The sequence below is a fragment of the Orycteropus afer genome, unplaced genomic scaffold, assembly GCF_000298275.1.
Source record: "Orycteropus afer afer isolate SDZICR_OR568_19922 unplaced genomic scaffold, OryAfe1.0 scaffold00254, whole genome shotgun sequence".
NCBI classification, from domain to species: domain Eukaryota; kingdom Metazoa; phylum Chordata; class Mammalia; order Tubulidentata; family Orycteropodidae; genus Orycteropus; species Orycteropus afer.
The window spans coordinates 3,922,620-3,934,362 of record NW_006921841.1 but is presented as its reverse complement, the minus strand read 5'-3'; the positions used below and the strand labels follow the sequence as shown (position 1 = coordinate 3,934,362).

General features: G+C 37.8%; 1 protein-coding gene across 1 annotated transcript; it reads left to right on the top strand.

Moving 5' to 3' along the window:
* The first annotated feature begins 3,309 nt into the window (after positions 1–3,309).
* Positions 3,310–11,547, top strand: MANSC4 (MANSC domain containing 4). The gene is made up of 3 exons (XM_007949789.1): positions 3,310–3,538; positions 7,806–7,940; positions 10,874–11,547. The coding sequence occupies exons 1-3, from the start codon at positions 3,310–3,312 to the stop codon at positions 11,545–11,547; spliced, it is 1,038 nt and encodes a 345-aa protein (XP_007947980.1).
* Positions 11,548–11,743: the final 196 nt, after the last annotated feature.

Sequence of the window (11,743 nt, the reverse complement as noted above, 5' to 3'; positions counted from 1 at the left end):
GTCTTTTGAATTTAATAAACCTATGATATTGCTTTATCTAAATAGAGATAAAAATTATTTCTCTCTATTTAGCCCCTGAAGAATTTTAGGACTAAATTTTAGGAATTTTCCCAAAACAACTTACTTTTTGCTTTTTAACAAGTAAAACTGAAATCTCTTCCTTTCATTAAAGCATATACCAAAAAACAAACCAAAACTCACTGCCATTAAAGCATATACCAAAAACCAAACCAAAGCTTACTGCCATTGAGTCTATTCTGACTCATAGTGACCCCCACTGGGTTTCCAAGGCTGTAAATCTTTATGGAAGCAGACTGCCACATCGCTGTTCCACAGAGCAGGTGATAGGTTAGAACCACCAACCTTTTGGTTAGCAGCCAAATGCCTTAACCACTACACCACCAGACTTCCTTATCCAAAGCACCAGACTTCACTGCCAACGAGTTGGATCTGACTCATAGTGACCCCTCTGTGGCTTTCCAGGACAACATCACTACAGAAGTAGACTACGCCATCTTCCTTCTGAGATTAAAGCATATAGGGCAATGTAAATGATTTAAAGGTAGCACAAGGTCTTAAAATAGCTCCATTTAATTCAAGTTGATCATCCTTATATATGCAAAACTCTCATTATTTCACTCATCTCTATCAGTGTTTTCCAAATATCTTAAGAAATCGTCTGGGACACTTGTAAAAATAAGAATCCTGGTTCCCACATCAGATCTACTGACTCAAGCTCGTAAGGGAGATGAGTAAAAACTATTGGTTTCATGGTATAAATGTAACTGTTTTAACTCTTCCCTCTTAGCACCTTACTGGAAATAAACGAGGGAGTATTGAATTACAGTATGGTTCTGCTTCTGGATATTTGATGAGATTTGTACAAAGGCTATAAAGCAATTTTTGATTCAGAGTTCCAGTTGCTTCTGGTTTCTGCAGTTTCGACTCCCAAATTCTGAGACTGGATATTCCTGTGGCACGTATCTCAGACTGTCATGGATTCCTCCCTTTGCCCCTGTATCCAGTTTCTATTTTTCCTTTTCAAAATACTTGGCCCCAAGAAGTTACCCATTTCCAGACTCTGTTTATGAAATCATCACAGAAGTTTTTAAAAGTTTAAAGCATGGTTTTACACTGGACTTTGTAATTCTTTAAAATAAAACTGATCTCCATTTGAACATCACTTGACAGCAAAAGGGTTAAACAGGTGTGGATTGTTCCATTAGTCCTGAAGGAAACATGAGAACTTCAAGGAACTATAAATCACACAAAAGAACTACATTTCATGTGGCTGAAAGACTTGGAGGTTAAAAGGTAGGAAAGTAGACTTTCTGGTTTATGTCCCAGGGGCATGTCCTAATACAAACCACTATGGAATCCCACTGAAAAGCAGGAGTAATTTTTTGTTACTCAACTGTCTCTTGCTTTGCCATTAGAAAACCTCTTCCTTCTTCCCTCAGAATAGACAGAATAGTCTGTTTCCAGGTAAGCAACTGAAACTTGGTTCCTATATGGAGTTCATAAGGATAAAACGTTCATCATTTTTACTGCAATTTACATGACTTATATACAAGGCTAAGTGTTAGTATTTTATATAATTTTGCTCAGAACAAAGTAAAATGTTTTGTTTTTAAAATTAGTATTTTAAATATTTTTCCTCTTCATTATTATTGTTTCTAAAAACCAATAGATACGTGTTGATTAGACTACCTATTACTAGGAAACAGGTGGGGAGAAGACAGTACAAAAAATGTTAGCAACAACATTTTTGTATCAAGTGAGTGAGTGTGTAAAAAGTATGAAAGAAACAAAGATTTTCAGGTTAGAAAAACTTAAAAAGAAAAGAAAAAATGAATAGTACACTACTTTATGCCAGAAACTTACTGTCACTAATGCTTGGTAGAAAAATGAGTACAGAAAAGCAAAGTTTTATGCTTTGAACTAATTTGTCTCTTTGGACATCATGGGATATGGAATCCACAACCTTAACAAAAGCCAAGAGGCCATTTTCACTGCCTTTAATATGTTTTCAAATTTTTTTTTATTGCAATTGACATAATTTTAGTAATATTTAGAAATTTAAAACGATGTCACCATTTTCTTTATGCACATTTCTTAGTAAATATGTTTGCTTCAGAGATTGTATTCCTTTATATTTGTACTTCACAAAGGTGTTTCCCTTTTAACTTGTGAACATTAATATCAGAAACTATATTAGACAACCCCCAATTTGAACTTCTTCACAATCTTCACTGTAAATTATACTTGTTATTCTTCCTTGAACAGTACTTGCCTTAATGAGTGTTGCAGTCCATCTCCATTACAAGCATGTTTTTTCCATTGGTTGAATGTTTAGTCTTCTTTTAAGAAGGAGCTCTGGTGGTAAAGTGGGTAAGGTCTTTGGCTGCTAACAAGAAGTTTGGTGGTTCAAGCCCACCAGGTGCTCTGTAGGAGGAAGATGAGGCAATCTACTCCCATAAAGATTTACAGCTTTGGAAACTCAGTGGGGGTTGCTATGAGTTGGAAATGACCTGATGGCAGTGTTTTTTGGTTTTGTTTTCCTTTCCTTGTCTGAGAAGATAGCTTGTGGCTGGCCTTTATGAAAAATAAGCAACCCCAAGAAAGGACCAGGATCCAGATTGAATATGCCATCACTGCAAAGTTAAGATTTTAAATTTTATTTTAGTTTTAAGTTTTATTAGCAAATACAAAAAGTTTAAACTAGTGTTCAAAACTGGTGTTCTAGTGAACCTGAGTACCATAACTTTAATTCAAAGAAAAAAGAGAACGAGAGCAAGAGATGATTGAACAATAACCTGTAGTCACAGTTCCTTAAGTATCCTCACAAAGTGATGTCTTGTTTCTGGTGAAACAGATCTTTCCTTTATCTGATGTTCAAGTGACTAAATTATTGTTTTCCTCAGAAAAGAATCTTGACTAGGATTTCCATTTACCTTGTAAAAGGTGTCTGTGACTATTCACCTTCAGAGAAAGAAGGAAAGCAGAGGAGAGAAGCTACTTCTTCAAGAGGCTAAGGGACAAAGCATTGAAATAACCTGGAAAGTGCTCATAAAAGACGCTAAAAAGTCAAACGTTCATCTGAGGCACAACTGGGAAGAAACAAAAGAAAAATCAATATGCAGTCCAAGAATGGCCTCATTTTTCTTGAAGGTAACCCTCCAGAAGAATCCTAAGAAAGCTCTCTCTTAACAAAAGCCTCAAAGATCCTGAGAATATCCTAGACCTTCCCGGTCAGCTCTGGCTTCTGTCTGGAAACCAGACTTACTGCTGAATCTTCATACCAGGGAAATGCATGTGTCAGTGGTGACCGCAGATGTGATATTGCTCCTGAGTATGGGATGGACATCAGACTCTCTCTGCTCACCCACAATTTTTTACAGAGACTGCTGGATCCGTCGCTTCCCAGGTCTTCTAGTTGACCTGGAAGAATCTCAAAAGCTGGGAGCCCAGTTTTTGAAATATTATTCTGAAAGTACTGGCCAGAAGTGCAGTAGGAGCTGCTGTCTTAGGAAGGACGGTAAGTACAAATGTTATGCCTGAGCAAAAATAAGGGGAAACTCTGAGAATGAAGACCGTAGAAAGGAGTCCTAAGCCCTAAGCCCTAAGGTCCTCAGTGAGCAACTGAAAAGAACTGGAGAAGATGCCCTGGGTTAGGGAGCAGGAGAGAGAGTGAGAAAGATTCTAAAGAGACGGACTTGAGTGTTTTGCAGTTTGGGCCAGAATTACACATGTAGTTGTTGTTGTTGTTGTTTGCCGTCGAGTCAGCCCTGACTCACAGCGACCCCTCCTTGGGTTTCCGAGGCAGCATCACTACGGAAGTAGGATTGCCCAACCTTCCTTCCGAGGAGTGGCTGGTGGGTTTGAACCGCCAGCCTTCTGGTGAGCAGTCGAGTGCCTTAGGCACTATGCTACCAGAGCTCCTTCCTACACATGTAGTAGTGACCCAGAATGCTATGGAACTTTTAAGTAACAGATAATTTCTTTTCTACACTAAAGTGTGGAGTAACAATAATTTTAAAGTCCCAAAATATATTATTTCAAGAATATTTATAATAATTTCCTTTTCAAAGTATGTTTTGGTGATATTGGTATCGTATCAAATTTTTGAAATGTACTTAAGTTGACCAATGTGAGATGTACTGGACAGGAATTTAGAGCATGATTCATCAGCTTTGAAAGAAATAGAGCAATATATGTCAAGTAGCAAACAAAGAAAAAAGAAGTCCCAAACTCACAGAATAGATTTTTGTCTCAATCCACATGTGATCACGGCCTGCCATTAAAAAACATTTCGCTGTTCCCAATTTCAGGTTACAAAGACTTATTTTTCCAGTTATTCTAAGATACTCAAGTTACTTGGAAATAACAGAGAAACACAACCTTTTAAAATAATTCTCTTGGTTGTTCCATACTTTCCAAGGTTGGACACATACTTATTAATTGCTAATACCTTATATCTCATTACACACACATGATGTCTGTCATGCAAACTGGAGCTACATGCAGCATCTAAACAGACTGTCAAGAGACCATATGTTTCAAGAAGCTTTCATACACTAAGCCCTTAAAAGTTAATCAGGCATGGAAAAGAGCAATTAATTTCATCAAAGGGAATCTTTTTTGAAAAGACAGATAATCCAGATTTTCACCCTCCAGATGCTCTCCATTGCCATAAACCTCCACTGTGAGGAGAGTGGGAGAGGGGTAACAACTTTTCAGAATTTCCCAGGGCATCAATTCACCTAACTCTCCACACTAGGAAAGCTGGGGCCTCTGGACTTCCAGGGATACTACTATAAACACCTAGGGCAATTTCATATTTAGAGAGCCTCTGTGACTGTCTTCCTCCCAGGGTAAGAAGGCATAACCCAGTTTTAAGCTGGAAATCGGAATGTAAAAATGCCATAATCCTGCAGTAGCTGAACTGCTCAGAGCTGGGACTCTGAAATGTACATCAGGGGTGTAAAGAATGTCTTTAAAAATTATTCTCTACCAATCAGAAATCTGAAATTTTTTATACGCTAGTCATCAGATTATAGGATAATCTGTAATATATTAGCACAGAGTCCTGATGGTGCAATTGTTATGCACTCAACTGTTAAAGTGAAAGGTTGGCAGTTTAAACCCACCAGCAGCTCCAAGCGAAAAAAGACCAGGCAGTCTGCTTCTGTAAATACTGTTATGGTTGTAGGTGCCATCGAATCAGTTCCAAATGAGAGCATACCTATTTACAACAGAACGAAATACTGTCTGGTCCCAAGCCATCCTCACATTCGTTGCTATATTTGAGCCCACTGTTGCAGTCACTGTCAATCCATCTTTTTGAGGGTCTTCCTCTTTTTCACTAACCCTCTACCTTAGCAAGCATGATGCATTCTAATTATGAAGAATAGTGAATATAGGCAGTCACCAGGTTACATACAATATCCATTCCTAAGTGTGTCTTTAAGTCAAATTTGTAGGTAAACTGGAATAGATGCATACAGTTATTTAGCCTTACTTTGGTTGGTAAGAAAGGCTCAAAGCACTATTTACAATAGCCAAAACTTGGAAACAACCTAGATGTCCAACAACTGAGGAATGGATAACCAAACTTTGGTACATTCACACAATGGAATACTATGCAACGCTAAAGAATAATGTAGAATCTGCAGAACACCGCATAACGTGGATGAACTTGGAGGACATTATGCTGAGCGAAATAAGTCAGTCACAAAAGGACAAATATTGTATTAGTCCGTTATTGTAAAAGTTAAGGAAATGTTTATATATTGGAGGACATTTTCTTTGTTGGTTACCAGGGGTGGGAGGGAAGGGGAGGGAATGCTGTTAGATAGATAGAGATAAATATTGATTTGGGTGAAGAGAAGGGCAATGTACCAAATGTGAGTGACCAATATGGCAGCATTGAGGATGAGAAAGACAGAGAGAGTTACATGGGCAGTACAAACAACAAATATGAACCCCTTTGTAAATACAATACTGAGTTGTTAATGAAAGCAAATATGGGTATAGGGACGGATAGATGGGTGAACAAGCTAAACAATTATGTATGTCTAAATGGAGAGTGTATCCAAGATCATATACAGGGTTGGCAGAAAATGGGCCTCTCGAAGAGTATGAAGGGATGGACACTGGGAGGAGGTAACTATGGGGAGGAAGTGGGAGGGGAGCTGCTGCATTGTAAATTTTGGTCGATGACATGAGACAAAGTATATGTGAACTGCTGTATGAAAAGTGAATTTACTCTGTAAATCTTCACCCAAATCCTAATAAAAAAAAAAAAAAGAAAGGCTCAAAGCCTTTTCAATGATTTAAAAGCTGTACCAGCAAGCAGCAAGTGAAAGTGTTTGTGACAGAGACTTTGTTAGGAGTAGGGATTAGTTGAGTCCTCTCAAAGAAGAGGGCAAAATTACATAACATTAAAGGGCAAGTACAAGTGTTTGTAAGTCAGACATTAGTAACCTGGGGACTGCATGTATGTACCATAGACCAGAAGAACAAATAAATGTCCAAAACAAACCTGTTTTGGAAGAAGTACAGCCAGAATGTGCCTTAGAAGTGTGTATGACAAGACTTCATCTCATGGACTCTGAACATGTTATAAGGGACCAGTCTCTGGAAAAGAACTTCATGCTGTAAATGCTACATACAGCCTAGGAAACCCTATGCGGTAGTCAGGAGATGGAATCAACTCAGCGGCACTCAATGTATTAGCAATGTGTTATTAATTGCCTTTTGTCCTATTCTTTCTACTTTGTAGAAAAATAAAAAGTACAGAAATACTGGGTGCCCTAGATGTACTGGTAGAGATGTAACTCCTCACAGTTAACTTTATACAGAAGCAGTAATAGGCTTTGCCAACAGTAATTCCACAGTAGCTTTAGACATGCTCTGAGATCTGGTTACCATACACTATGTCTCTAATCTTATTTTATTAGAGAAATCAATACCTTTGGACAATGGATATTTCACATCACACACTGCAGTGGGAGGAAAGTCTGTGCTGCACTTTATGGAGACAAACTGAGGATTTACATCCAACAAATCTGACTTTAGCTTTTCCAGAAACAACACCATGTTTTAAGGAGTAAATTTGCTTTCAAAAGGAAGACTGCATAAGCAAATGATGTGCCCTTCCACCACTTGAATTTCAAATGCTAACATCCTTATCTATCTAATACCTTCCTCTTCAAATAACACAGATTAGGCTTTTTTTCTGATGTGTTTTGGTACATGATAGAGCACACCTGTGGTTAGGGTCAAGGGTAATGTTGACTTGGCTTGCTGCCTGTCCACCAGCTAAGCCTCACCCAATAATGCAGTCATTACTGTTTTTGCCCTTCCTGTCATTCCTTCTTCTTCTGTTGCAGCACTCGTCTTTTTATTTTCCTTTTTTTTTTTTTCCTCTGATAACCTTAGCATTCTGAGAAGGCACTGCACTGAGAAACCTGATCTAAAACTCACCAGAGGTTTTTGTAGCGAATTGAATTTTTCACTAACATAAAATACTGGGATTGGGAAATGATTCCAGGTAATCCTATGTGGAATGAGTGAAATGTATGAAAGAATGTATGAAAGATTATGAGAAGAATCAGTAGATATTTTAAGAAGGCATTTTCCAAATTCACAGAAACAGTTACAGTAATTCATAATGTTCTATAAACTCTCTGAATATAACCCTGCAACACACCCAAGTTAATCCAGTGTTCTTGAAATATAATTACTCACAACTCATGTGGAAATCACCAACTGCACATGTACTTTGTCTGCCTCCTTCACAGTTTCCTGTAATCTGGCTGTCTTCTACCATGATCCTGTTCATGACAATGTCAACTGCCTCCATATTCACTGCCCCACACTGGAGAACTGTATATTACAGCCAGGAGCTGGTGCCATTTTGTACAACATAACAGAAGGTAACAATTTATATAGTTCAAGACTTTTGAAAAATGTTGGTAATACTCTTGTAGAGGCATACAGCCTCGAAACTGACTGGCAATAGCCATGTATGAGTCCCTACATTATTACTTTCCATTAAGCTCTTTCTGGAAAGGTTTTGAGTATCTGGAGCAAAAACTAAACAGAAATTCCCTTTAACTTGGCATGTTCAACAATGAGGAGCCTATTCCAGGTGATAACAAAGCATATGTCACTGAGTAAGAACTTAAGCATTATATTTCATTTATACCAAGTGCCCTTAGCAGAAGCCAAAGTAGACATTTCCACTGCAGTGACTGAAGGTATAACTAGAAAATCAAGAAATTGCTCTGTGGCAGTTTTGAGGACTATGAACACTGCATACAAGGGTTCTGCAAAGATGGAGGTTAAGGACTAAGAAATTTGTCACCACTTCCTGGCATAATCAGTGTATCATTGGTCCAAAGACCATCAGTGTATTTTTAGAAAAAAAACAAAACAAAACACATATTTAAGTATCCTTTGCCCATGTAGGTAATCACAGTATGTAAATCAGTGACCATAAAAAGCTTTTTTGTTGTCAAAATATAAAGGAGATAAATTTATCAATTTATACTTATTGAACAAATTGCTATAGGCTAATTCAACTGTGCTCCACATTACACATATCACAGCTATGTCTCTGCCTTCGAGTTCCTTATATAATCCAGTTAATTGATGTGACAAGTTTTACAAAGAGTATAAAATATATAATTAAAATTAAAAAAAAAATGTGTGATACTGCCTCAAGTGCGGAAGGAAGACTGGGCAATCTACTTCTGTAAAGTTTTACCTCCTCGGAAACCCAAAGGGAGTTGCTATGAGTCGGAATTGATTCAATGGCAGTGAGTTTGGTTTTTGGTTTGGTCCTGTCTCAAGTTCAAATGCTCAAAATGAGATTAATGCAAGCTAGATTATTCAGGGGAGATTTCATGGAAGAGGCAAGGTAAGGAATTTTATATTAAGCCATGGGAGAGAAAACTGGTCTGGCTACAATAAAGACACATATTGGCTCGTAACAAAAATATGGCTAAGATGGGGTGGGGCTAGGTAACAAAAGGGCTTGGACAAAGTTCTGTTTGACTTTGTCAGAGGTATTTAAAGAGAAAATGCCATAATAAAAGTTTTGTAAGCCTGGTTATCTCAGTCTAGAAAAAGTATATGCAGGATACAGATTGGAAAATATAATCAGTGAGGCATTAGGTCTGGGCAAGGTGGTGGCAGCTGAAATGAAGAGGAGGGATGATTACCCCACAACACTGGGAAAGGAGATTGGATAGGACATAGCTACTCTTTGGAAGAATGAAAAGAAGGGGAGAGAGGAGTTGAAACAAAAGGGAGAGGAACCAAAAATCATTCTTAAGTTTCCAACATGGTTGACAGAAGAATGGTGGCAGGAGATCAACAAAATGACTTTGGGTTTGGGCATCCTGAATGAGAGATAGTGTGAGATCCCAAGGGGAACCTCTAGTAGGCCACAGGAGAAACACATCAGTGACAGGGGTTTTAGTGCCATCAATGTGGTGGTGACAGGTGATGAAGATAATCTCTTTGAGGGAGGATGTAAACAGAAAACAACAGTGGAAGACTAGGGACTGAAGATTATAGAAACCCTACAATTAAGAGTTAGAGAAGAGAACCAGCAAAAGAGAGACAGGGGTCTGGGGTAAAGTCCCAAGGAAGTCAGGCCCAGAGACTCATGGGAGAAAAGCTTTAAGGAGAGAATGGCCAGAGGATGTATACAGGACAGGGAGGCCAAAGAAGAGTCATAAACAATCAAGAAGTCAGGAAACTACTAATTACCTCAGAAGCATAATTTTGACACAGTAGTGAGGATAGCAACAAGCCTATAGGAGGCAAAATACTCAGAAAGGAAATGGACATTGATACCTTTGGCAAAAAAGACAGAGAGAAGGGAGAGAAATTGTGCGCTTGCCAAGAGGGAAGAATTGGACAGCTGTGAACTGTTGAGTTTTTTTTTTTTTTTCCTTCTCTTTTAAAGCAAACCAATAGTGGTGCACATCTTTAGTCACAGAGAAAGGAGTTCACATACAGGGAGATAGATAATACTGAACACAAAGTCAGGACCTTCAGGGACTGAAAAGGGAGGATATGTAGGACTTTGTTCATGACTTTGAATACAGTTATATTTCATAAACCCTATTATGTTTATCTTTATAAAAAATGCTACAGTATCTCACGTGGGTAGTGTATCTTCAGCTCTTGCACTAATATTTGCTACTGTAGCTCAAAAGTCCTGACTGACACAAAGCATGCTTCTTGGTTTAGCCAAATTTTTTGTAACAATAACTGTCCTAGAAAGTTAAGATAAATACAAGTGAAGCCAGTAGTTTTTAACCTTCAGAAGCACACAATGATTTAAAAAACAAAAATAAAAACAAGAAAAAGTAAACTTTGTTGTCCATTCCAACTTAGGGCAACCCCCTTAGAGTAGAATTGCTCCATAAGGTTTGCTGCTGTTGTTTTAGGTGACACTTTACACAGCCAATTAGGTTTCCATTTAACAATTTTTATACACATTGTTCTGTGACACTGGTTACAATTTTCACAATGTTATCAGTATGTTTCATAGGGTTTTCTTGGCTGTAATCTTTATGGAATTAGACTGCCACGCCTTTTTTTCTGGAGTGTTGTTGGGTGGGTTTCAATCATCAACCATTAAGTTAGTAGATGAGCATAAATGTTCTTGAGGGTCCTCAAGAAAAATTCAAATGTAGCCAGTATGTTTTTAAGCCTCACAGAAGCAAGAAAAAAATAAAAGTTTTGAAATAACCTTAGTTCAATAATTCAAATTGGCAAAGCCAAAAATTTTTTTTCAAACTGTGATCTTTTGGGGGAAAAAGAAACAAATGATGCTTTCTTTATCTTTCAGGTATAGATCCAGATTTGCTGGTCTTTGAACAATCACCTCCCAGATATCTAAATACTCGTTCTTCATCTAATAGGTGGGACAAACTAAGAATTCTAAAAGCTATAAATTTAGATAAACAGCAAACCACTATGGTACACCAAATGCTACTGTCAATAGAGGCTCCATCACCAACCACAAATCAAGATTTGGTTGTAAATACAAATAATACTGGTTATTCCAAGGAATTAACCACAGATTCTTGGGCAAGATTCACTTCTGTGAATGATTCCATTACCACAAAGGTAAATATGGTGTCACCAAGTACTGATTTCATCAACATTCCAGATGACAAGACCATTTCTCCTTTCTTTGTGCCCTCAGACACAAAACTTTCCCAAATGCCTATTCCGTCCCAATTCAATAGTAGCAAACAATTACTAAACAAAACCAAAGGGTACAGCACCAGAAACCACACAGCTGAGACTGAAGACAAGACACCTGATGGGGCATCTGTGACTTCAAAGATGTGGCTGGTTCCTGTCGCATTATGTACCACTGTCATCTTTCTTTGCTGTTGTATAGTCATCTTGGTATCTGGATGCTGTCGGAAGCAACAGGGCCATTATAAACCAGGACGGAGAAAGTCAGGATCCAAACAAATTAAAAAATGCTACACTGTGAAGGAGAACTCTTAATAGTAAAAGTTGTAGGGAGATTTTAAACTTTGAGTATCATTTTTTTTTGTTTTCTGTAAGATAAGGGCAGTTTCATTTAAAAAATATACAGGATGCTCATGCCTACTGGTTTCTAAAAATTAGTGTTTGATAAACCTAACTGCCTTTTAAATTATTTCCATTTTTTGAGTAGTGTACCCTTTGCCAAAGTTGCAAA

What these genes read in the sequence shown, in the direction of transcription:
- MANSC4 (XM_007949789.1), top strand. Translation starts at nt 3,310, where the DNA reads ATGCATGTGTCAGTGGTGACCGCAGATGTGATATTGCTCCTGAGTATG. An exon ending in CTGCTGTCTTAGGAAGGACG is followed by an intron (nt 3,539 to 7,805) that starts GTAAGTACAAAT and finishes CCTCCTTCACAG; the next exon opens with TTTCCTGTAATCTGGCTGTC. An exon ending in TTTGTACAACATAACAGAAG is followed by an intron (nt 7,941 to 10,873) that starts GTAACAATTTAT and finishes TTTATCTTTCAG; the next exon opens with GTATAGATCCAGATTTGCTG.